We start from the raw sequence: 25,489 nt of genomic DNA, 5'->3' as shown, positions 1-25,489 counted from the left end.
AAGCTAGAAGGAGCTTGTGTCCCCAGGGTGGAACTGAGAATGTAAAGCAGAAATTCATCCCGGATTCTGTGCCAACTTTCAGACCTTCCAGCGTTCCAAGACACCTGGTCCTGGAACAGCTCTCTAAATCACGAGGAGAGGAGCGGGGTGGCCTGGTGGACAGAGGTTGGGTCTGGAAGTCAGAAGGACCTGGGTTCTAATCCCCACTCCACCACTTACTTGTCTGGTGTGTGGTCTTGGTTAATTTATTTCACTTCTCTGAGCTTCATTTCCCTCATATACCAAATGGGGACATGGACAGGGTCCAACCTTGTTTACTTGTATTTGCCCCAGCGCTTAGGACATTCTTATTTTGAGGGCTTATCATGTACAGAGAATATAATATAGCAGTGAAACAGTCACATTCCCTCCCCCCATTGAGCTTACAGTCTAGAGGGGGAGAAAGACATTAAGATAAATAATTAAATGACCCATATGTCCTTAAATGTTGTGGGGCTGGGAGGGGGGAATGAATAAAAGCAACAAGTCAGGGTGAAGTAGAAGGGAGTGGAAGAAAAGGAAAACAGGGCTTAGTCAGGCAAGGCCTTTTGGTGGAAACGTGTCCTCGGTAAGGCTTTGAAGGTGGGGAGAGAAATTGTCTGTTGGATACGAGGGCGTTCCAGACCAGAAGCAGGATTGGGTTAGAGGTCAGCGGTGAGATGGATGAAATGGAGATAGAGTGAATAGGTTAGCATTAGAGGAGCCAAGTGTGTGGTTGTAGTAGAAGAGTAGTAAGATGAGGTAGGAGGGGGGCAAGGTAATTGAGTACTTAAAAGCCGATGGTGAGGAGTTTTTGTTTGATGTACAAGCACTAGAGGTTCTTGATAGGAAGAGCATGGCATGGACATTTTTGTAGAAAAATGATGCAGGTAGCAGAGTGAAATATGCACTTGAGTGGGCAGAGGCAGCTAGGAGGTCAGTAAGGAGGCTGATAGAGAGATAGGTGGGATAGGATAAGTGATTGGATTAACACAGTAGCAGTTTGGATGGGGAGGAGAGGGCAGATTTTAGTGATGTTGTGAGGGTTGAACTGATGGGATTTAGTGATGGTTTGAATGCGAAAGAGGAGTCAAGGATAACACTGAGTTTACGGGCTTGTGAGACAGGAAGGTTGGTGGTGCGTCCACAGTGTTGGGAAATTGACAAGAAGAACAGAGTTCGGGTGGGAAGACTAGAAGTGTAGTAAGCACTTATCAAATACCATAAAAACAGGAAAGTGAATGAGCGCTGCTGGGGTGATGCAGTTGTGGAAAATGATAGATTCGGATGGGCGTGATTAGATTTCGGAGCTTTCATTTGATTCAGTCATTGCCACAGAGCAGACTGGCAGAGGGCCGTCTTGGCTTGAGAACACGCTCCAGCTGCCGTGTGGCCTTGGGTAAGTTGTTTCACTTCTTTGGGCCTCAGTTCCCTCATCTGTGAAATGGGGATCCAATGCCAGTTCTCCCTCCTACCAAGAGCGTGAGCCCCGTGTGGGACAGAGACTGTGACTGACATGATGATCCTGTATCTTCCCTCGTGCTTGCCACATAGTAAGCGCTTAACAAATACCACAACTATTATTATTGTTAATATCATCATTAACCTTTTACTTTGAACAGACCTGTAGTTGTTTTCCCGCCCAGGTCCCAGAGTATACTGGGAAATTGGGAAGCAGTTAACGGAGTATTGCTCATCAGATGGAGCACGGAGCCCCAGTCCGAGCCATTGGGCTTTGAGTTTCTCATCCGTCTGACCTCATGCCACTTGTCCCGTCTGGCTCAGGGTCATCTGCCTTCCAGCCCGAGCTCGGTCAGCTCTGGGCCCCAGGCAGCCGCTGATTTCACCAGAGAGAACGTTATCCATTATGTAAGGGTCATCCATATTCCGCCTGGTGATTAGAAGTGACATTTAATTTTTTTCCCATTATGTAGCATAATTTGAGGTTATGTTACAAGTGTCGTTGTTATTCTCTTTTTCCGGTAATAAGAACAGCATCAATTATTTAACTCTGCCTTCTGTGTCTGGGTGGGGGGTGGGGGGATTGGGAGGGGGAGAGGGGCAAGTGATAATAGCTCCAAGACCCCCCCCCCCACTAGTCTAAACTCCTCACCAAGCAAGCAGTCTTGATTTTCAAGACCCTCAGTCCTTCATCCGACGGGATTTGATTCAACATCCCTCTTCAGAATATTTGACCTTTCATAGGCCCCTCTCTGGGGCATTTTGACTGACAGGGAACATCAGGAATCACCCGTCGGAACCCGAAAGGGCGGTTGTGGGTGATTCGGAGAAGCAGAGTGGTCTAGTGGAAAGAACCCGGGCCTGGAAGTCAGAGGACATGGGTTCTAATCCTGGCTCCGCCACATGTCTGCTGTGTGAACCTTGGGGAAGTCACTTCCCTTCTCTGGGCCTCAGTTAGTTACTTCATCTGTAAAATGGGGACTAAGACACCGAGGACTATATCAGACCTCATTACTTTAAATCTACCTCAGTGCTTAAAACAGTGCTTGGCACACAGTAAGCACTTCACAAGTACCACAATGGTCATTATTATTTTTTGTCAAATGAATGTGCATGTTGGTGTATGTGCACATATTTGGGGAAAGCCAATCAATAAATCATTGGTATTTGTGATGATGATGGTATTTAAGTGCTTACTATGTGCCAAGTACTCTTCTAAGCGCCAGGGTAGATACAAGCTAATCAGTTTGCATACAGTCCATGTCCCACATGGGTCTCACAGTCGTAATCTTCATTTTACAGATGAGGGAACTGAGGATCACAGAAGCGAAGAGACTTGCCCAAGGTCATACAGCAGACAAGTGGCAGAGCTGGGATTATTATTATTCTTATAATGGTATTAGTTAAGGATTACTGTGTGCTAGGAACTGTACTAAGTGCTGGGGCGGGGGCAAGCAAATCAAGTTGGACCCAATCTCTGCCACACGTGGAGCCCACACTCTTAATCTCCATTTTACAGATGAGATAATTGAAGCCCAGACAAGTGAAGGGACTTGCCTAAGGTCACACAGCAATCAAGTGGAGGAGTCAGGATTAGCACCCAGGTCCCTCTGACTCCTAAGCCCATCTATCCATTAGGCCATGTGGCTTCCCCTGGCATGGCTTCTATGTGCCGCACGCTGCACCAAGCGCTTGGGAGAGTACGATACAACAGAATCAGCAGACACGTTCCCTGCCCATGAGGAGTTTACCTGGGGACTCTCCATGCGGGGAAATAGCCGAGGCGATGGGCCCATTTCGCCGTGGCAACCCAGTGTCCAAGGATGCTACCCGGCCCAGGGGAGTGTTTCCAGGGAGATGGCGGTCCAGCACATCAGGCATCCTACAGAGAAATCGTTGATCCGTCACCCTTGAGGGGGAAAGGGAGAGTGGTCTCGTGTTAACAGGTGGCTAATCTGCCCCTGTGCATTTTGTTTCCCATCACCAACTCTTTTTAGGAGCTGTTGTTTTCCAGCCAGCAATGCTTTAGGATTTTTAATTTTTTTGTTTTGTCCCTTTTTCTTGGTAAAGCAGAGATCGCACTGAGCAATACTTGTTTTTCCCAACGCTGGGCAAACTAATGAATCATGTAGAGCCCTTATTTTGTGAAAGAGAATTAAACAAAGAAATTTAAAAGCCCCGATTTTTCATCTGGGCCATTTGATTGGTCTCTCTCTCTCTCTTATTTTTTTCATCTGTGAAAGATGTTGTCTCCTCTCCTTTAGATTCCAGCTTCAGGGTAGCTTCTACATGAGAGGGAGCTTTGAAGAATGATAATGATGATATTTTTTAAACGTTATTATAATACTAGTGGAGGTATTTATTTAAGTGCTGACCATGTCCTCTAGACTGTAAACTCGCTTTGGGAGGGAATGTGTCTGTTTATTGTTATATTGTACTCTCCCACCACGGTGCTTTTCAATGAATACAATTGAATGAATGAATAAATGCCCAGCAGTTTTCTTAGCTCCAGGATAGATACGAGATAAACAAATCAGACACAATCCCTGTCCTACATGGGGTCACAGTCTAAGTAGGAGGGAGAACAGGTATGAAATCCCTGTTTTACAGATGAGGAAACCGAGGCACGGAAGCAAAGTGATTTGCTTTGCTTTGGTCACACAACAGGCAAGTGACAGAGCCGGGATTACAACCCAAGTCCTCTAGCTCCCAGGCCCATGCTCTTTGTCAGCTAGTCAATCAGTTTCATTTACTGTACTAAGGGCTTGGGAGAGTACAGTATAACAATAATTAAACACACCCTGTCCACAAGGAGCTTATATGTAGAGGGGGAGGCAGACATGAATATAAATAAATTACAGATAAGGACATACCAATGATTAGAAGGGAAAAAAGATAAAAAATCAAAATGCAGTCTTACCCAGATGAACTCAGAGGACATGGGTTCTACTCTTGGCTCTGCCAATTGCTTGCTGTATGACCTAGGGCAAGTCATTTAACTTCTCCGAGCATCAATTTCCTCAACTGTAAAATGGGGATTCAATCCTACTCCCTCCTCCTTTGACTATGAGCCTCATGTGGGACAGGGACTGTGTCCAACCTGGTGAAACTTATGTCAAACCCAGTGCTTAGAACAGTGCTTGACACATACCGTAAAAATTCAAAAACAGGCCTGTCCTCTGTACATTAGACCACACTTCTTCTGTTCTAGTGTCCTCTCTCAAGTCCATTCCCATTTTTTCACCTGCCTATGTCCCACTCCAAAGGAGACCAGAGATGTCTGAATTTTGTATTATCAGAAGCAGAGGAACGAGTCCTCTCTGGCCTCTTTGCCTTCGCCTCTAATTGCCACAATAAATATACAGCAGCAACCGAGCGCTTTTGAGCACGAAGAATCTTTGCCGTAATTAAGCGGTTCTCCATTGCCTAGCCCCAGCTTGGCATCAATCACTTTATAAAAACAATGAAAGCAACAGGGGAGAATCGGCTAGTGTCTGCATATAGTGAGACATGTCTTTATTGTGGGGATGTTTCTCTCTTTCTCCCTCAGTGGGATGCAGAGGTAGAAATAAAGAACAAAAACATATAAACAATCCAGACCTGAAGAAACACCATGCAATGTGATTTTTTTTTTCTTTTAGGGAATGTGTCCCCAAACTCCATTATATTGTATTCTCCCAAGCACTTTGCAAACTGTAAGGGCTCAATAAATATGATTGATTTGAGAAGAACCGTGAGGGCAACTGTCCTGTTTGGAGACACAATCAATCTATGGTATTTCTCGAGAACTTACTGTGTGCAAAGCACTGTAGTAAACACTTGGGAGAGTACAATATAGCAGAGTTGGTAAGAATGATAATTGTGGTATTTGTAAAGTGCTTATGTGCTACAATACTAAACTCGGGTGAATTCAAGCAGATGAGTTTGGACACAGGTTCTGTCTTACATGGGCCTCACAGTCTTAATCCCCATTTTACAGATGAGGCACAGAGAAATGAAGTGACTTGCCCAAGATCCCACAGCTGACAAGTGGCAGAGCTGGGATTAGAACCCAGGTCCTTCTGACTCCCAGGCCCATGCTCTTTCTCCACTAGGCCATGATGCTTCTGTATATGGTAGACATGTTCCCTGCCCACAAGAAGCCTACAGTTCAGAGGGGGAGAGACAGACATTAAAACATATTAAGAGCATTTAAATAAATTATGGTCGTTAAATTATGGAATGAGTGGACTTTGAGGTTTCAGCTGTTGTTTTCCAGGTTTCTGGCATCGTTGCCGACGCCTCTGTGTGTCTGTGTCCAGTCTTTTCCAGGAAATTTATTCAATTGTATTTATTGAGTGCTTACTGCAGAACACTGTACTAAGCTCAATCTGCAGCTTTGTTCCTTCCATCAATTTCTCTTTCAAACTTGGACCCTGCTGTCCTTTAGGGTGTAAACTTGACCTCTATACTGTAAACTCATCCTCTACACTGTAAACTCTCTGTGGGTAGGAAATGCACCGGTTATAGTGTGTTGTACTCCCCCAAGTGCTTAATACAGTGCTCCGCGCACAGTAAGTGCTCAATAAGTACAACTGATTGTTTGATTTTGGCATTTGCCAAGGATGGGGACTGGGTTTCCTCAGCCCTGAGAGGCTCAGAGACAACAAAGCAGCCGTCTAGAATACCGTTTAGTCATTAATTGCATTTAGACTGTTAGCTTTTCCTCTAGACTATAAGCTTATTGTGGATGGGGAATTTGTCTGTTACACTGTACTATACTCTACCAAACTCTTTTAGTACAGTGTTCCAGACATAGTGAGTGCTCAATAAATATAATTATTGGATATTTGGAATTTGCCAAGGATGGGGACTGGGTTTAATCAGCCTTGAGAGGCTCAGAGACAACAAAGCAGCTTTCTAGAATACCAATCAACCATGTTTATTGAGCACTTCACTGTTTGGGGGAGTACAATGGGACAGAGAAGCAGCATGGCATAGTAGACAGAGCTTGGGCCTGGGAGTCAGACGGTCATGGGATCTAATCCTGACTCTGCCACCTGTCTGCTGTGAGACTTTAGGCAGGTCACTTTACTGGGCCTCTGTTCCCTCATCTGTCAAAGGGGGATTGAGACTGTGAACCCCATATGGGACAGGGACTGTGTCCCACCCGATTTGCTTGTCTCCACCCCAGTGCTTAGTATAGTGCCTGGACAATAGTAAGCAATTAATAATTACTATTATTCCCTTCCCACAATGAGCTTGCACTCTGGAGGGTGGGAATGGGTCTGTGTTAGTGTTATATTCTGCTTTCCCAAGCATTTAGTCCCGTGTTCTGCACACAGTAAACTTTCAGTGAATACAGTTAATAATGTTGGTATTTGTTAAGCACTTACTATGTGCAGAGCACTGTTCTAAGCGCTGGGGGAGATACAGGGTAATCAGGTTGTCCCACGTGAGGCTCACAGTCTTAATCCCCATTTTACAGATGAGGTAACTGAGGCACAGAGAAGTTAAGTGACTTGCCCACAGTCACACAGCTGACAAGTGGCAGAGCCGGGATTTGAACCCATGACTTCTGACTCCCAAGCCCGTGCTCTTTCCACGGAGCCACGCTACGGTTAACTGATGGACTGGTGGTTTAGACCAGCAGTAGGTCAGACCGCGGTTTCCAAGCCCCGTGTGATTCCTGTCTGTGGCCCGTGGGCCGTGCTGGGCACTGGCACCATATTATTTCTTCTCTCACCATGACCGTTGGTAATGCGCCGCCGCTTCAACCTTTAGACCCTGACTCCCCCCCGTTTCAAAGCCTTATTAGAGGCACATCTCCTCCAAGAGGCCCTCTCTGATTGAATCCTCCTTTCCTCTTCTCCCCCTCCCTTCTGTGTCACCCTGACTTGCTTCCTTTATTCATCTCCCCGCTTCCAAGACCCAAAGCACTTATGTGCACTTACATCTGTATCTGTAATTCACTTATTTATATTAATGTCTATTTCTCCGTCTAGACCGTAAGGACATTGGAGGCAGGGAATGTGTCTGTTATATTCATTTGTTCATTGTCGTATTTACTGAGCACTTATTGTGTGCAGACCACTGTACTAAGAGCTTGGAAAGTACGATTCGGCAACAAATATAGTCCCTACCCAACAGCGGGCTCACAGTCTAGAAGCGGGGAGGCAAACAAAAAAACAAAAACAAGTAGACAGGAATCAATAAGAATGAAAATAAGAATGAATGAAAGGTGGTGGTTAGATCCTGCCCTATTAGGGCTGGGACAGGGAGAGGGATGATGTCCAGGCCCACGCCCAGAGGGTCTCTTGCCCCCAGTTCTTTCCATCATCCCCCGTCTCCTCCCTAAAACCCACTCACCGCCCCTCACCACCCCCACTCCCCAGAAAACAACCCCCCCCCCAAAAATTTTTATGCTTGCCTTAAAGATTATAGGTTTTATTTTCTGGCCTGTTGAGTTCACCACAGTAGGATTTTGTTTTTTGATTCTCGAATCTGTGAGGCTTCCAACACCCCTCTCTCCCCCCATCTTTTCTCCCCCCAGTTTAGAAGGTGGAATTAGTTACCGAGAAGTGTCACGGATTTTCTCTCCTGGACATCTTTGTCGACAGGGGTGATTCTCGGTTAATCAAAAAAGTAGTAATGGTGATATTTGTTGGAAGCTAATTACGGGCCCAGCACTTTGCTAATTGGATGCATCACCTGGTCTACACTCGAGGCCTTACAGTCTGACGGGGAGGAGAGTGGTTGTTGAATCCCCATTTTACACATGATGTATTTCAGGCCCAATGAGGCAGAGTGACTTATCCTAGATCCTACTGCAGGCGAGTGGCGGAGGTGGGGTTAGAACCCAGGTCTGCCGATTTCCAGTCTCTTGCTTAGAGAAGCAGCGTGGCTCAGTGGAAAGAGCACGGGCTTTGGAGTCAGGGCTCATGAGTTCAAATCCCAGCTCTGCCACTTGTCAGCTGTGTGACTGTGGGCAAGTCACTTAACTTCTCTGTGCCTCAGTTCCCTCATCTGTAAAATGGGGATTAAGACTGTGAGCCCCACGTGGGACAACCTGATTCACCTGTGTCTAACCAAGCGCTTAGAACAGTGCTCTGCACATAGTAAACGCTTAACAAATACCAACATTATTATTATTATGGGGTCGTGTTGCTTCTCAAAGCAGGATGGATTGTGACCTTTCCAGGAATCTCGAAGTTGGCGGAATCTAGGATTTTATCTACTTTGAGCCCCGGTTTGAACTTCCTTCCTGAGGCCCTTTGACAGGTTGGCCTGTAGTGTGATGAAAGGAGATAATCTCTCTGAGATCCAAGGGGACTCCACCAGCCAGAGGCCAGAGAGGAGCCTTTTTTTTTTTAAATGGTATTCATAAAGCACTAGCTATATGCCATACACTGTCCTAAGTGCTGTGGTGGATAAAAGATAATTGGATTAATTACTGTCCCTGTCCCATATGGGCTCGCAGTCTTAATCCCCATTTAACAGATGAGGTTACCAAGGCCCAGAGAAGTGATGTGATTTGCCCGAGGACTCATAGCGGACAAGTGGCGGAGCCGGGATTAGAATACAACTCCTCTGACTCTCAGACCCATGCCCTTTCTGCTAGACCACGCTACTACTAGAGGGTCTTGTCCCTCCATTGAGAGATTCAAAGAGCCAAGCAAAAGCAAGATCTCATCCTTTTTTTGTCTTTTATGGAATTTCTTAAACACTTTCTATGTTCCAGCCACTAAACACTGGGGTAGATACAAGATAATTGGGTTAGTCACGGTCCCTGTCCCACATGGAGCTCATAGTCTCAAGCCCCATTTTACAGATAAGATAACTAAGGTCCAGAGAAGTGAACTGACTTTCCCAGGGTCACACAGCAGACAAGGGCAGAACTGAGATTAGAACCTAGGTCCTCTGACTCCCAAGCCCGGGCTGTTTCCACTAGGCCAGGTGGCTGCTTCTCTGATTTAGCTTCGAGCTTTGGGATGGATGGCAGATCTTCCACTCTCATTAAACCACATTAAGTAGGACATGACAAGTAAATGATTAGAATAATGATAAGGATCTGGAATATTTTATGCAAATAAAGAGGCAAGAGATTGATTTATTCATCTCTAACCTTTATTTAGAAAGGAAAGAACAGTAATGCACAATACCTGAGTCATCAAATCCCTGCAGATGATTTAGGGAGTGTGTGTTCATAAACTCAGTCTCCACTTGCTGTCTATGGGCTTTGTGTTCTAGGAGATGATGTTCCCTGTCAAATTCCCCCCCACTTGGCCTTCGTGGTTCAGTGGACGGGTTTTTTTTTCTCTTTTACTTGCTATGTGCCAGGCACTATACTGAGCACTGGGGTAGATCCAAGCTAATCGAGTTGGACACAAGCCCTCTCTCGCATAGTGCTTCCAGTCTTCATCCCCATTTTACACAGTGAGAGGAGCAGCAAAGGCTAGTGGAAAGAACACGGGCCTGGGATTCAGAGGACCTGGGTTCGAATCCCACCTCCATCAAAGGTCTGCTGTGGAACCTTTGGCAAGTCGCTTCATTTTTCTGGGGCTCAGTTTCCTCAATCCCTATTCCCCCAGAGAAGCAGCGTGGCTCAGTGGAAAGAGCATGGGCTTTGGAGTCAGAGGTCAAGGGTTCAAATCCCGGCTTGGCCATTTGTCAGCTGTGTGACTTTGGGCAAGTCACTTAACTTCTCAGTGCCTCAGTTACCTCATCTGTAAAATGGGGATTAAGACTGTGAGCCCCACGTGGGACAACCTGATTCCCTTGTGTCTACCCCAGCGCTTAGAACAGTGCTTGGCACATAGTAAGCGCTTAACAAATACAAACATTCTTATTATTAGACTGTGAGCCCATGTGAGACATTGATTGTCTCTGACGTGATTGTTTTTTATCTATCCCAGTGCTAGACACCTAGTAAGCACTTAACAATGACCTTAATTACAATTGTTATTACAGGTGAAGTTACTGAGGACCAGTGAAGTGACTTGCCCAGGGTCACACAGCAGACAGTGCGTAACTGGGATGAGAACCCAGGCCCTTCTTATTCACAGGCCTGTGCTCTTTCCACTGGGCTTCACTTTGGCCCTGGATTAGAAGCTGTTTCACTGCAATTGTTTTCATACAGGGTGGTTGGGAGTGTGCAAGAGTTGGTGAACCAAAATCTTCCCTAGTCAGTGTTTCCAGCTCTCTGGCATTGCTCAAAGACTTTTACTCATTTCTTTCTCAGGTGCCAATGCCCATCTCTCTCCTTTCCTCTCAAAAGGATCAGTCCTTCAGTGGTATTTTTTAGATGGCCTGGTGGAAAGAGCACAGATCTGGGAGTCAGAAGACCAAGGTTCTAATTCCGGCTCCACCACTTGTCTATTGGGTGACTCTGGGCAAGTCATTTCACTTCTCTGGGCCTCAGTGTCCTCATCTGTAAAATGGAGATTAAGATGGTGAGTCCATGTGTGATGGGGTTAGGTACTGCATCCAACCCAATAGCTTTCATCTACCACGGTGCTTAGGTCAGTGACTGGCACAGAGCAAGAGTTTAAATATTATTGGTATTTTCGAGTAATTATTGTGTACAGAACATTGTACAGGTATGTGGAAGAGTACGGTAACAGTAGACCCAAATCCTGCCTTCAAGGAGTTTACAGCCTGGCAAGTCCAGAGGTTACCGAATTTGAGATGTCATGGGCTCCGGTTGACTTCATCTTTAGTGCTCTGGCCAGCTCTCCTCAGACAAAAGCAAAGCGAAGCCCTCCCCAGCAGCCCGCTGGGAACCTTTCCTGGTGTTGGCGGTAGGGTTTCCCTACATGGTAATCTCCTCAGGCTGTGGCCTCCTCGGACGCATTCTAACCCAAAGCTACCCTCCCCGGGGGAGATGGGTGGGGACTCCTGGCCCCGAGGCCCCGGAGATGGTTGTGCTGTCCCGGCTGACTGATGCTTCTCATTTCAGGGCCTGGTAGAAGACCCCAACACGGCCTTGGCCCTGACTTGCGACCCCAGGCTGATGAAAGAGAAGAGAGACCCCGAGGGTCCCCTGCCGCCTCTCCCCGAGACCGAGCTCTCCATCCGGATAGGTAGACCTGGCCTCCACCCAGGCAAGTGTCCCGCCACAGAAACAAACGGAGTAACATGGCCACCCGCTCCTCCCAAAGTGGCCGGCCCTTACTAATGCCGTCTTAAACCCATACCATATTGCGTGGAACGGGCCTCGAGGTTTACCAGACATTAACCCAACTAGTTCCACTCTCTTGAGGTCATCTCAGATGGGCCAGGGTTCATGGGCCGTGGGAATGGGGCTGAAAATCTCGTGTTCACTGGAGGTAGTACAAACCTTCTGGTTCCTGGAAACACTGTTTTTACCCCTCTGGACCTCTAGCCTTTTGGAAGTTCATGAGATTTCCCTGTTCATGATCTATCGGGATAAATCTACTCTGTGAGATTTTCCTGTTCTTTATGATCCGTTGGAGCAAATCTCCAAAATCCGAGCCGAGTCCAGCTGGCCCAGTATCCGGAGAGTCCAGCGTTGTTTGTGCGCCTGATCGATAGTATTTGTAGAGCGCTTATTCTGTACAGAGAGCATTGTACTAAGACCTTGAGAAGCTACAATATGGCAGTTTTATTAGTAATGATAATAATTGTCGTATTTGTTAAGTGTTTACTTTGTGATGGTATTTGTTAAGCCCTTGCTACCTGCCAGACACGGCACCAAACAGTGGGGTGCATACAAGCAAATTGGATTGGATAAAATCCCTGTCCCACATGGGGCTTGCAGTCTTAATCTGCACTTTTACAGATGAGGTCACAGAGGCACAGCGAAGTTAAATGACTTGACGAAGGTCACCCAGCAGATAAGTGGCGGAGTTGGAATCAGAATCCGGGTCCTTCTGGCTCCCAGGGCCATGATCTATCCATTAGGCCACAGTACTTCTGTTGAGTTGGTGGACACGATCCCTCCCTCAGAGAGTTTACAGTCCTCCGGAATGGGAGGGCCAAAACCACAACATCCCAGATTGTCTGCTCACCTTTCCCAGGAGAGAAAAATAAATCTGCCTTGAATACCACCTAGCAAAAGTGGCTTAGTGGATAGAGCATGGACCCGGGAGTCAGAAAGACCTGGGTTCTAATCTCAGCTTTGCCAGTTGCTTGCTGTGTGACCTTGGGCAAGTCTCTTCACTTCTCTGTGTCTCAGTTTCCTCATCTGTAAAAGGGGGATACCAGTACACCTTCTTACTTATACCTTGAGCCTCTTGCGGGACAGGGACTCTGTCTGACTTGAGTAATTTGTACCTACCCCAGCACTTGACTCATAGTAAGTGCTTAAATTCCATAAAAATAAACAAACAAAAAACTACTCACCCTGTGCAAGCAGGGCTGATTCGATGCTGAATGTTTCACCATTTAAATTCATTTGAAAAGTCGGGATGTTTTCTGGTAAGCAGCCCCAAGGATCTTGTGAATTTACCTCAGTCTTGGAGACTGCGAGCCTATGAGAAGCTGAAGCTGGGCAAGTGGTTTTGATGATGGAAGCTTTCTGTCTGTTATTCTTTGTCTCGCATATGGGAGAATTACCGCTATGCACACGATTCCTCTCTGGCGATTTGAGACAATCATTTTCTGTCATCCGGGGGTGATCTTCTAACCCAGTGTGTTTGTGAGCTATTGGAACCGTGGAAAACCCAGGCTCTAAGCAGAGCAAACCTTGAAAATAAACTACTCCCATTTGTCATCAGTAATTCTGTCAAGATACTGAGTTTGTCGAATGGGTATGGTCTCAATGCAACAGGCATTTCTCTCTGGCCCTGTGGGACAGCATTCCTAGAGCCCAGGATGGCATTTAATAATAATAACTGAGGCACTTTTACGCACTTACTATGTGCCAAGCACTATACTAAGCGCCGGGGTAGATACAAGCTAATTGAGTTGGACCTAGGGCTCACAGCCTTAATCCTCATTTTACAGATGAGGTAACAGAGGCCTAGAGAAGCAAAGTGACTTGCCCAAGGCCACCCAACAAAGTGGCGGAGGTAGGATTAGAACCCAGGTCTTCCTAACTTCCAACCTCTTACTCTATCCACTAGGTCACAATCTTTCCCGAAGCTGGGGTGTTGAGAGTACCTGGAGACCTTATGCAGTGTTCAGTGAGTGGAAATCTGGAAAAAAAAGAAATCTGCTATGTTGCCCAAGTAGGCAGTTGGGACTGCCTTTTTTATTTCCATGGTATTTATTAAGCACTTACTATGTATTTGGCACTGTCCTAAGCACTGGGGTAGATATAAGATAATCAGGTTGGACATAATTCCTATCCCACATGGGGCTCACAGTCTTTATCTCTTACAGATGAGGCAGATGAGACCCAGAGAAGGTAAGTGACTTGACCAAAGTCACGTAGCAGACTAGTGGTGGAGCTGGAATTAGAACCCAAGTTCTTCTGAGTCCAAGGCCGGCCATCTACCCAGTAGGCCACTTTGCTTTTCTTAAGCCTCTGCAGATTTGTTCCTCAGAGCCTGGGCGAGGAACTTCGGCTCCAAATCAGTGAAACTGTACTGCCGTGGGCATCTCCCGTTCGAGGTAGGTTTTTAGTTTCCCTGTTGCCTTTTTTTTTATGGTATTCGTTAAGCCCTTACTATGTGCCAGGCCACTGTATTAAGCCCTGGGGTAGATACAGGCTAATCAGGTCAGACGCAGACCCTGTCCCACACAGGGCACACAGTCTTAATCCCCTACAGATGAGGCATCCGATGTCCAGAGAAGGTAAATGACTTTCCCACTGTCGCAGAGCAGGCAGGTGGTGGAGGCGGGATTAGAAGCCAGGTTCCCTGACTCCCAGGCTCGTCCTCTCTCCATCAGGCCATGCTGCTTGTCACCTCACCTTGGTCTCGGTTCGCCCTTTGGGCCCAAAACACCTGCTGGGTCATGTCCCACCCTTTATGGCAGTGGGCCCAGAAGAGGTAGGTGTTTTTTTGGAGCCGGCGGAGACACGGAAAGCCCTCTTGCCATGACTTGTTACTAAGGCCAGGCACACCCCTCTCCAATGTTGCCTGCCTCCCGGGAGAAAAGCAAGTGACAGATGGGGACGGAGAGAAATGACCCGCTTCCCGAGGCTTCGCCTCCCAAATGGTTCTGGACTTTGTCTCTCCACCTCTTAGTGCAGAAGCAGCGTGGCCTAGCGGGTGGGGGCTGGATTCTGGAAGCCAGAGGACCCTGTTTCTAATCCCCTTTCTGCCATTTGTCCTCTGGGTGACCTTGAGCAAGTCACTTCACTTCTCTGGGCCTCAGTTACCTCATTTGTAAAGCAGAGATTCAACACCTGTCATCCCTCATGCTTAGATTGTGAGCATCATCTGGGGGGCAGGGATGTGTCCAATCTGATGAACATGTGCTACCCCAGTGTTTAGAACAGTGTTTGACACATAGGAAGTGCTTAACAGGTACCATTAAAAAAAGGAATTTAGCAAGAGGGTAACCTTCCTGCTAGAGGCCTTCCCTGACTAAGCCCTCCTTTTCTTTTCTCTCATTCCCTTCTGCATCGCCCAGACTTGCTCCCTTTATCCAGTCCCCTCTCCCAGCTTCACAACAGTTACCTACATGTCTGTCATTTACTTATATTAATGCCTGTCACTCCCTCTAGACTGCGAGCTCATTGTGGGCAGGGATTGAATCTGTTCATTGTTATCTTGTCCTCTCCCAAGGCTTAGTCCAGTGCTCTGCATACAGTAGGTGCTCAAATAAGATTAAATGAATGAATAAATAGCAGCCCCATGACAACAGTGCTCTGCACATAGTAAGCATTCAGTATATACCGGTAATGATGGGCTCTGAGTTTGCCACATCCTTTCCCTTCAGGGTTTTTAACATAATCCTTGGACTGTTTACCACTTGGCATCATCCCTTTCATCGTAGAGGTGTACCTGGCTATCACCATATAATTACCCCGGTAAGAGAAAAAGCCATTTGCTGCCCAACTCTGGACTGAAAACGAGCAGATGATCTTCATCAGGGGTGACAGTCTAATGGTTTGAGCAGAGGTCCCTCCACTCTCGGCTTCCGCTTCGGAAGCAGAACATAATTTCGGAAACACCTTCTTGAGGCCGCTAAACTGAAATACCGTGAAGCTGCCGAAGGAGTAAGGTCAAGCCTCCAAATTGAGACGAGTTTGGTCCCCTCATTCGTCTCGGACCCTCGCCGGCGCCCTTCCGATAAATAACGATTACGGTGGTATCTGAGAAGCTCATACTATGTGCCAGGCACTAGGCTGAGCGCTGGGGTAGATACCAGATGATGAGGTCCCAAATGGGGCTAATGGTCTAAGTAGGAGGGAGAAAGGGATTGAATCCCTGCTTTCCAGATGAGGGAATTGAGGCACAGAGAAGTGAAGTGACTCACCCAAGGTCACACAACAGACAAGTGGCTGAGCCGGAATTAGAACCCAGGTCTTTCTGACTCCTAGGCCTGTGTTCTGTCCAGTAGGCCACATGGCGTAGTTTTTGCATTGAGACTTTAAGTGTTTTCTCCCTTAAGGGAGAAGCAGAGTGACCAGTGGGTAAGTCTGCAGGCAAGTAGTAGAGTTAGGATTAGGGCCCCGGTCTTCAAATAATAATGATTGTAATTATAGTATTTTTTGAGTACTTTAGGTCAAGCACTGTACTAAGCTCTGGGATAGAAACAAAGTAATTAGGTTGGACACAGTCCCTGTCCCACAAGGGGCTCAAAGTCTAGGTAGGAAGGAGTAGGATTTAATAATCCTTTTACAGATGAGGGAACTTGAGGCATAGAAAAGCCAAGTGACTTGCCAAGGGTGACAAAGCATGTACTATTGGGGGTGAGAGTGTGTGTTGGGGTGTGTTTTGGGCTTCCGAAGAGATAAAGAACTGGCTGTCTAATTTAGAAGAGCACAGACTGTAAGTGTCTGGAGAAGAAAATGGTCTCTTGATGGTGATACATTATGTGATTACAGAAATATTCCCTTGGGAATAATAATTCCATAAAAGCAGAAAACCCGGTACGTTTATCTAAACTATGTGATTTATAGTGAAACAACCCAACTATATGGGTTTTTTTTGTTTCATTTTTAATGCTATTTCTTACACACTCACTACGTGTTGAGCACTGTTCTAAGCTCTGGGGTAGATACACGTTGATGGTTACAAGTCCTTGTCCCACATGGGTCTCCCAGTCAAGTGGGCGGGAAAACAGGTTTTGAATCCCCATTTTTCAGTTGATAAAACTGAGGTCCAGAGAGGTGAAATGGCTTGCCCACGGTCACACAGCAGGCTAGTGGTGGAGCTGGGATTAGAACCCAGGTCCTCTGGCTCCTAGGCCTGGGCTTTTTCCACAGGGCCACGCTGCTTCCTCGACAGATTTTTTCGTTGGATTATCGGATTGGAAAATGGCATCTTCCCTTATTACCTCTCACTCCAGACTTCCAATTCTGTCTAAGGCTCCACTCGGAATTAATTTGTGTTAGCAGAGACCGAAACGGACGGCAGACAGCCGGAGGTCTTGATTGAGGCCCCAATCGATAGCCCGATTCTAGAACTCGAAGAAGAACTAAAGTCACATCCAACACCTGAAGTCAGAGAGGTTTCATGCAGATAGGAGAAATGAGAAACAGACAATGCACATTCAGGAGAAAATGGATTAGCTCAACCTCTTCTCTCCAGATGACCAATTATGCCAACCAAGGCTAAATGGATTGTTATTAATGATGATGATAATGATGGTAATTTTTTTTAAAAAAAACCTAACAAAACATCCATATGAGAGTGAGATTGATTATCTGTACCAGCTTCAGTCTGTGAGTATAATTTTAAATAAGTACAGAGAGAAACAATAATTATTTGAATGAGTTGAGTAGGAGGAATGAGTTATGGGTAGATTTTCGGGCGGGGGGTTAGAAAATGTTTTTCAGGTGTAATTATTGGGTTCTTTTTCGTTGTTGCTGTTAAGTCGCATCGAAATTGGGTTTATGGTCTAAAAGGGTTTACAAATCTTTGCTTTAATTTCAGTTTTAATTGTATGATTCACACAGATCTGTAACGGGAGGAGTTTCTATGGGAATATTATGCTTACCTGGCATTTCAAATGATGCAAATAACCAAGCAGGGTTGGATGTCAGAGCTGCCTGTTGCTGTAACTAGTTACACAAATGCTCTTTGTGCTGAATTGAAGTACAGCTTGTACATTTGGATTTAAAACGTGGCAGAATTCAAATCTTGGTTTCAAGGTGGAGGCTCTGAGCACAAACGAGAAAAAGGATGACATTTACCATAGAGATAAGGAAAATGGCAATCAATCATTGGTATTTGAGTGCTTACTATGTGCATAGCACTGTTCTAAGTGCTTGAGAGAATACAATATGAGAGGAAACAGACACATTCCCTACCCATAATGAGCTTACAGGCCAGAGGTGATGCAAGATAATTCTAAAATATACAAGATATCATAGGATATCCAAGATATACTAGATATCCAAGAAAATTCCAGACTCGTTTACAGGGGGGAATAAGGGAAATCCTTTAGGAACAAAAAATTATAACGGAAAACTGACTAAATCTCCGATTACCAAATCCATGTTGAAACTATGAATGACAATGGAGAGCATCATACAAATCAAGTAAATGGACTGAAATCAGATGTGGTTAGAAGTAGGCTTGGATTAGGAAGGTGGTAAGGAAAACTTTAAAATATATTAGAAATCACCAACCTCCCAAGCGCTCCCCTTCCCCACACCCCATTTTTTTCCAGCTGGTATTTAGGGGAAATATGAATAATAATAATTATGGTACTTGTTAAGCACTTACTATGGGCCAAGCTTCAAGGACTGGGGAAGATACTAAGTAAGCAGACTGGACACAGTCACTGTTCAACATGGGGTTGAATTAGGTAAAACCCTAAAAGTCCCTATTCTAGAGATGGAATATGTTGTATTGAGGAGTGGAAGGAATGGGCCAATATTAACAGTTCTAATGCCTACTGTGCCACTTGTCTGCTCTGTGTCCTTTGGGTGAGTCACTTCATTTCTCTGGGCCTCAGTTACCTAATCCGTAAAATGGGGATGAAGTCTGTGACCTCTATGTGGGACAGGGATTGTGTCCAATTAGATTAAGTTGTGTCTGTCCCAGCACTTAGTGCCTGGTACATAGTAAGTGCTTAATCAATACCATTAAAAAAAAACCATAAAAGCGTTTCTTGCCTGATCTCTCATACTCTAGGACAGAGTGTTCTGTACCATGCACTTGCAAAAAGGACAACAGACATGAGTCAAATCAGGAAATACTTCTTGAAAGAGGTGGCCATGGGAGAATGTTAATTGGCCATCCAAACGATAGTGGTATTTTCTCAGTGCTTACTGTGTGTCCAACTCTATTCTAAGTGCTGGGGAAGATCCAAGATAATCAGGTCAGAAACAGTCTTGTATTACACAAGCCTCATAATCTAAGGAGGGAGGGAGAACAGGTGTTGACTCCCCAGTTTACAGGTGAGGTAACCAAGGCACTGAGCAGTTAGGTGATTTACATGCTTAAGGTCACGCAGCAGATAAGTAGCGAAGATGGGAATAGAACCCAGGTCTTCTGACTCCCAGGCCCATGCTCTTTCCACTAAATAATAATAATTGGGGTATTTTTTTAAGAACTTATTAAGCACCAGGGTAGAAATAAGATAATTGGATTGGACATAGTCCCTGTCCCCCAGAGGACTCACAGTCTTATTCACCATTTTATGGATGAGGTAACTGAGGTGCAGAGAATTGAAATAATTTGCTCAAAGTCACCTAGCAGACATGTTGCGGAGATTAGATTAGGGCCCAGATCCTTTGACGCCCAGGCCAGTGCTTTTTCCGTAGGCCCTTCCGCTCCTCCCAGTAGTGTTGTTTGGAAAACAAAGGACAATTCTGTGTGTGTGTGTGTGTGTGTGTGTGTGTGTGTGTGTGTGTGTGTAGTGAGATTGCTCAATAAATACTGATGATGTTCTGATGTTCTGTCAACTCCCTTTACTCGATAATGACTTGGCAGAAGCCCCTGGGAAATTGTGAACCATTCAGGGCTGTCAGGTTTTAAGGACTTTATACAGAAGAAACATAAAATTATTCATCCAGCTTCTGTGATTTGGCAATAAGCATTTTGCTAAACAATGGTTTGCCCTTTGGACCACCTAGCCTGTTGGTTTATTGCCCTTGGGGAGCGCTGATGGTATTAGTATTTAGTGAATATTGCACCACGGTGATTTGAATTGCTTAACTCTTTCCACCTAACATCACAAGTGTAGAAACAAAGAATAAAGATTTGATGTATTGCAGAGGAATAGATAATGATGTAATATTTTGAAAAATATTTTAAATACCGAGTGCTTCGGAAGTACAGAATAAAGAAGTTGGCATATGTCTTCCTCACAAGGAGCATATCCCCTTCTCAGGGGAGGCAGACATCAAGACAGCAGCCCAGCCTAGCAGATAGGTCACTGGCCCGGGAGTCAGAAGGACCTGGGTTCTAATTCCAACTCTGCCACTTCCCTGCTCTGTGATTTTGGACAAGTTACTGCCCTTCTCTGGGCCTCAGGACCCTCGTTTGTAAAATGGGGATGAAGACTGTGAGCCCCATGTGGTATATAGACTGGGTCCAACCTGATTAACTTGTATCTACCCCAGTGCTTAGAATAGTGCCTGGCACATATCGCTTAACAAATAACTTCAAAAAAAAAATGGCCAGGAGGTGCACCAGACTCGGGCGATGAAGCCAAGGAATAAATCTAGAGCACTCCTTGATAAGAGTTGAGGAAGATGGAGGAGAGAGGCAGTTGCCGGGGGAATACAAATGATCATGTTCATTTTTGTCTGTTTGAAGGGGTGTAGTGTTTGGGGAGCTGTTGCAGAGCTGTTGCACAGCTTTGAAATAATCAGAATTTGGGGAATCAGAAATCCCCAATGAGGTGTTACCCTGCAAGAAAGGGACCTGGTTTCTAATCCCCTCTTTGCCATTTAATAATAACAACAGTAATCATAATTGTGGTATTTGTTAAGTGCTTGCTGTGGGCCAAGAACTGTGCTATGCGCTGGGGTAGATAGAACATCGCGTCCCACTTGGGGCTCCCAGACTATGGAGGGAGAACAGATGTTGAATTCCCTTTCTGCAGATGAGAGGACTGAGACACAGTCAAGTGACTTGCCCAAGGTCCCACAGCAGGCAGGTGGTGGAGCTGGCATCAGAACCCAGGTCCTTTGACTCCCTGACCTATGCTCTTTCCCTTAGACCACATTCCCCATCCAGAAGCCTTGGACGGGAGGGTGGGCAGAAAAGAGGAGAGGAGTTCAGACAGATAGAAAAGCCCATTTGATTCACCCTAATTTTCTTAGAATAACTTCCCAGCTCCGTATTTGAAATATTCATTAAGGGCTCTACGAGGCACCTCAGGCCAAAAGCTCCTTGTAGAAAATGGAACACTTTATTACCTACCAGGTTCTCTGCTATTCATAAGGACTTGGACACATTCGTTCTGCACTTGCTAGCCAATTAGCCTTAGAAATTCACTTTTAATATGTGATTTGGGAGCAAAGGGGCTGCTCTACCAAAGATATTCTAGGGCTAGGCTCTGGTCTCCTTAGGACAGCTCAGCGACTGTGAGCTCGTTGTGGGCAGGGATTGTGTCTCTTTAGTGTTACACTGTACTTTCTCAAGTGCTTAGTAGAGTGCTCTGCAAAAACTAAGTGCTCAAGAAATACAGTTGGATGAATGAGTGAATACAGTTTTTCCAGTAGGCCGTGCTCCTTCAGGTAAGGGGGAGGGACAACAGTTATTTAATCACCACTTCAGCAATGAGGAAACAGACACAGAGCAGTTACGTGACTTGCCCAAAGTCTTTCAGCAGACATGTGGTGGAGCTGGGATTAGAACCCAGGTCCTCCGATTCCTGGGCCAGGGCTCTTTCCATTAGGCCACATTCTCAAATGCCTAAGGAAGGCTTTGTCAATGGCTGTATTTTTAGGTCTTGAGAAAATAAAAAAAAATAGTTTTGTAGCCAAAGCCCATTCCTTGAGGTGTTTAGGGGGTAGTGTCGCTCTTGGTGACACTGTGTCTATCAAGTCCGTTATATTGAGCTCTTCCAAGCGCTTAGTACAGTAGGCACACAGGATGGGCTCAATAAACATCGATTGATAGGCAGCACCTTTGGTGGAGGCAAGTGGAGTGTAACTGGGTGGGAAGTGGGAGAGTGGACTAGGTGGGCCAGGACTGTGGCCTTCTAGTCGGTCATTCTGTGGTATTGAGTGCTTACTGTGTTCAGAGCACTTTACTGAGCACTTGGGAGTGTAGGGATTGTCCCCTCACGAAGTTTCAGCACATGGGAATACAAGTCATCAGCTCGCTCCTCTCAGACAGAACCAGCGTTCACTTATAAAGCAAACATCAAAACCTGCGATTCACCTGTTGGGTGCAGAGCAGTGTACTGAGTGCTTAGGAGAGTATTATTATTATTCTGTATGAAAAACAATAATCAAAAGCTGAGATTCGCCTGTCAGGTGCCATTACGTCCTACTCACCGGAGCGCTTAATACGGTGCCCTGCGCGTACTCAGCACCCACTAAATCCAAAGGATTAGATTGATTCTCTTTCTGCCTGGCTGCTCTGTGTGAGGTTCCCCAGGCTGTGCAGGAAGGGGGGAGTTAGCTCCCCTCCCCTTCAGAAGGCTCCTCAGCACCCCCATGGAGGTGACCCCAGCCCCTTGCGGGCCAGGGCCTCGGCAGTGAGTCAGAAACCGAGTCCCCCTGCAGTTCTCCTCTGCGGGATTTGTGTATGTGTGTGTGTGTGAGTGTGTGTGTCCCTCAAAATGCCAGTCCAGCAGTGCGGGGGTAGGGGGGCATTTCCATGGTAACCATATCTCCCTTTCTAGCACCCGTTCCTGCCTTTTGGCTTGATGAAAATCTGGTTCCTCTCATCTCCCCATCACTCTCTCCCAATGCGTCTGCCTGGGTGTCCTTTTCTCTTCTTTCTCTCGCTATCTCTGGGGAGATCTCATCCCCTCCGTCTGTTTCAAGGTGCGCTCCTTTCCCTCCCGTTCCATTTCTCTCCCTGCTCCTCTTGGTCTTTCATGTCTCTCTCATTCTCATTTCCCATCTTTCTTTCTCCCCATCTCTTCTCCCCTCTCTTTCTTCCTCCCCTCTTCCTCCTCCCCCTCTCTTTTCCTCCCCCCCCTTTCTCCTTATCTTTCTCATCCTCTTCTCTCTTTCTCCCCTCTCTGTCTCTTCATCCCTTTCTCTCCTACCCATCTCTCCTACCCCTCTTTCTTTTTTCCCCTCTTTCTCCCCTCTCTTTTCCCCCTTTCTCTTCATCCCCTTCACCTCTCCTCCCTTTGCCCCCTCTCTCTTTGACCCCTCTGTCTTTTCATGCCCTTTCATGTCTCTTTACCCCCCCCCCCCCTTACTTCCCCTCTCTTTTACCCCTTTCTGATTGCCCCTTGCCCTTTGGCCCCTTTCTCTTCTCCCCCTTTCCTCCCCTCCTTCTCCCCTTCTTTTTCTCCCCCATCTCTTTGTCTCCCCCCCTTTTCTCCCCCTTTCTCCCACTCTCTCTCCCCCCCCCACTCCCCTCCTCTTTCTCCATTCTTTCTCTCTTATCCCCCTCCTTTTGCTCCCTCTCTTCTCCCCCTATCTCCTTCTCTCTCTCTCTCTCTCCCTCCCTCAGTGTCCAGCCATGAGTGAGCATGTTGGTGTTGAGACTCTCCCAGGGCCCATAGTTTCCCACTGGGAGGAGATTAGGCCTTCCCTGTGGGTTTTCTCCATCTTCAGACCCGCCCAAGAAGGCTGTTTTCCAAGCCCGGTGCAGCTGTCCGATCTTGTCCCTGGTTGGGGAAACCCCTCAGGAGCCTGCTTGTCTGGATCTCTTTGGAGACCCGAGTTTCCGGGGTTGGATGGGAGAGACAGGGGGAAAAGGGTGAGAGAGAGAGAAGAGAGGAGAGGGGGATGAGAGACAGGGGAAAGAGGAAAGGAGGGAGAGAAGAGGGGGAGAAGAGAGAAAGAGGGGGTGGGGGGGGAGAAGGGAGTAGGGAGAGAACAGAGCCACAGTGAAGGAAATCAGCTGGACAGAAGACCAGTTGTTTATCCCCCAGCACTAATTAAACTCAACCAAGTGATCCAGTATCCAGGCCCGAGGGCCCTTCCCAACCCCAACAGGTTGGTTGGGAAATGTAATGAGATGTTGATTACAGCGGGTGGTGCTGGGCCTTCCGCTAGCATCACCCTCCCTATCCAGCCTCCGTGGTTCTTCCCATCGATCTTGTGGCTGCTCCTCCCTCCCTCCCTCATTTCAACCGACAGCCCTTCCTTTATTAGAGCTATTAAACACTTCGCTGGAATAATTGTCCAATGAGCGCTTGTGGTTCTGCCGCTAGATCAGCCACGCGAGAAAAGATTAGTACCATCAATTCTCTTGAGTTGTTTTTTTGGCTTTTTTTCCTGTGGTCCCTTATTTCCCAGCTATTTAATTGAAGAGACTAATTAGAAGACTTGGGTTTGGCCTCTTCCCTTTCGCTCTATGGTTGGACTAAATGAGGAGACACTGGTAGAGACACTGATGTTTCTACCATATCCAGTTTATTCAATCTTTGATGTATATTTACCGATTGCTTACTGTGGGCAAAACACTATACTAAATGCTTGGGAAAGTACACGACAGCAAAAAGCAGATACATTCCCTGCACACAATGCGAGTACAGTCTAGAGGAACTTAAATCCCCCCCGCCACCCCTTGTTTCCTCCCTCCCCCATATCCACAGTCCTTTCTGCAGACCACAGCAACACATTGGCTCGGGAGTCAGAGGATCAGGGTTTTAATCCCGACTCCACCGTTTGCCGGCTGTGCGATGTTGGGCAAATCACTTCAATCTCTGTGCCTCAATTTCCCCTTCTGTCAAATGGGGATAAAATTCCCGTTCACCCTCCCTCTTAGACCGTGAGTCCCATGGGGGCTCGGGGCTGTCTCCGATCTGTTTACATCGCCTCAATCTCAGCGTTTTGTACCATGTTGGGCCCACAGAAAGCGCTTAACCAATACCACAGTTATTTTCCGATCGTAAGAGGGCGACTCCCCGTTAGCCAGAAGAATGGTTAGGAACACCACAGGGGCTCTCAAAGGCTAGCACTAGAATGCCATTTAAATTCATCCCCCAGCTCTAATGAGCTGCCACTGCCTTCCTTGACAGTTTGCAATCGCGGAAACAGCATGATTCCAAAAAAGTCATTTAGAGAGGGGCGAACACGTGGAGGACTTGACAAAGACAAGTTGGGAATCATGTCACTGGGATCTTATGGCTCCCACAGCTGGGGCAACCAATAATAATAATGATATAGTGTAAATTATTATTAACAATAATTATATAAATAGTAGTACTAGTAAGAGTTGTGATTTTTTGATATTGTTCCAGCAGCCTGGGTTCAGGAACAGGATTGGAAAATCCCAATTCTTAATACTACCTCCAATGATAGCAACAATAATAGTGATGATAATTAAGCATTCATTCATTCAATAGTGTTTATTGAGTGCCTACTATGTGCAGAGGACTGTACTAAGCGCTTGGAACGTACAAATCGGCAACAGATACAGTCCCTGCCCTTTGATGGGCTTACAGTCTAATCGGGGGAGAAGCACTTGCTATGTGGCAAGCACTGTACTAAGACCTGGGGTAGGAGCAAGAGAATCAAGTTGGATACACTGTCCCTCTCCCATAAGGGGCTCATAATCTAAGTAGGAGGGAAAACGGGATTCAATTCCCACTTTACAGATGGAGGAGGTGAGACAGGGAGGAGTTGTGATTTGCTCAAGGTCACACAGCAGGCAAGTGACGGAGATGGAAATAGAACCCAGGTCCTCTTTTGACCAGCTTTGTGCTTTCTTCATTAGGCCATCCTGCTGCTGGTTTCTAAAATAACCATCAATCATATTTGTTGAGCATTTACTGTGTGCAGAGCACTGTACTGAGTGCTTGGTATACAATACAGCAGAATTGGTACAGACATTCTACCATATCCACTTCCACTTCA

General features: G+C 46.3%; 1 protein-coding gene across 6 annotated transcripts in view; it reads left to right on the top strand.

Annotated features, from left to right (window-relative positions):
- Positions 1 to 25,489, top strand: part of SLC39A11 (solute carrier family 39 member 11) — a 233,827-nt gene that overhangs the window by 88,195 nt on the left and 120,143 nt on the right. For 5 of the 6 annotated variants that reach the window (XM_029080018.1, XM_029080017.1, XM_029080019.1 and 2 more), the window contains 2 exons: positions 11,417 to 11,561; positions 13,545 to 13,604. In XM_029080018.1, the coding sequence (XP_028935851.1) occupies positions 11,417 to 11,561; positions 13,545 to 13,604 (205 nt within the window). The remainder of the gene's footprint in view (positions 1 to 11,416; positions 11,562 to 13,544; positions 13,605 to 25,489) is intronic. The other variant, XM_029080020.2, reaches the window with a different exon arrangement.

The sequence above is a fragment of the Ornithorhynchus anatinus genome, chromosome 15 (assembly GCF_004115215.2).
Source record: "Ornithorhynchus anatinus isolate Pmale09 chromosome 15, mOrnAna1.pri.v4, whole genome shotgun sequence".
Lineage (NCBI taxonomy): Eukaryota > Metazoa > Chordata > Mammalia > Monotremata > Ornithorhynchidae > Ornithorhynchus > Ornithorhynchus anatinus.
This window is presented reverse-complemented; position numbering and strand designations above follow the sequence as displayed.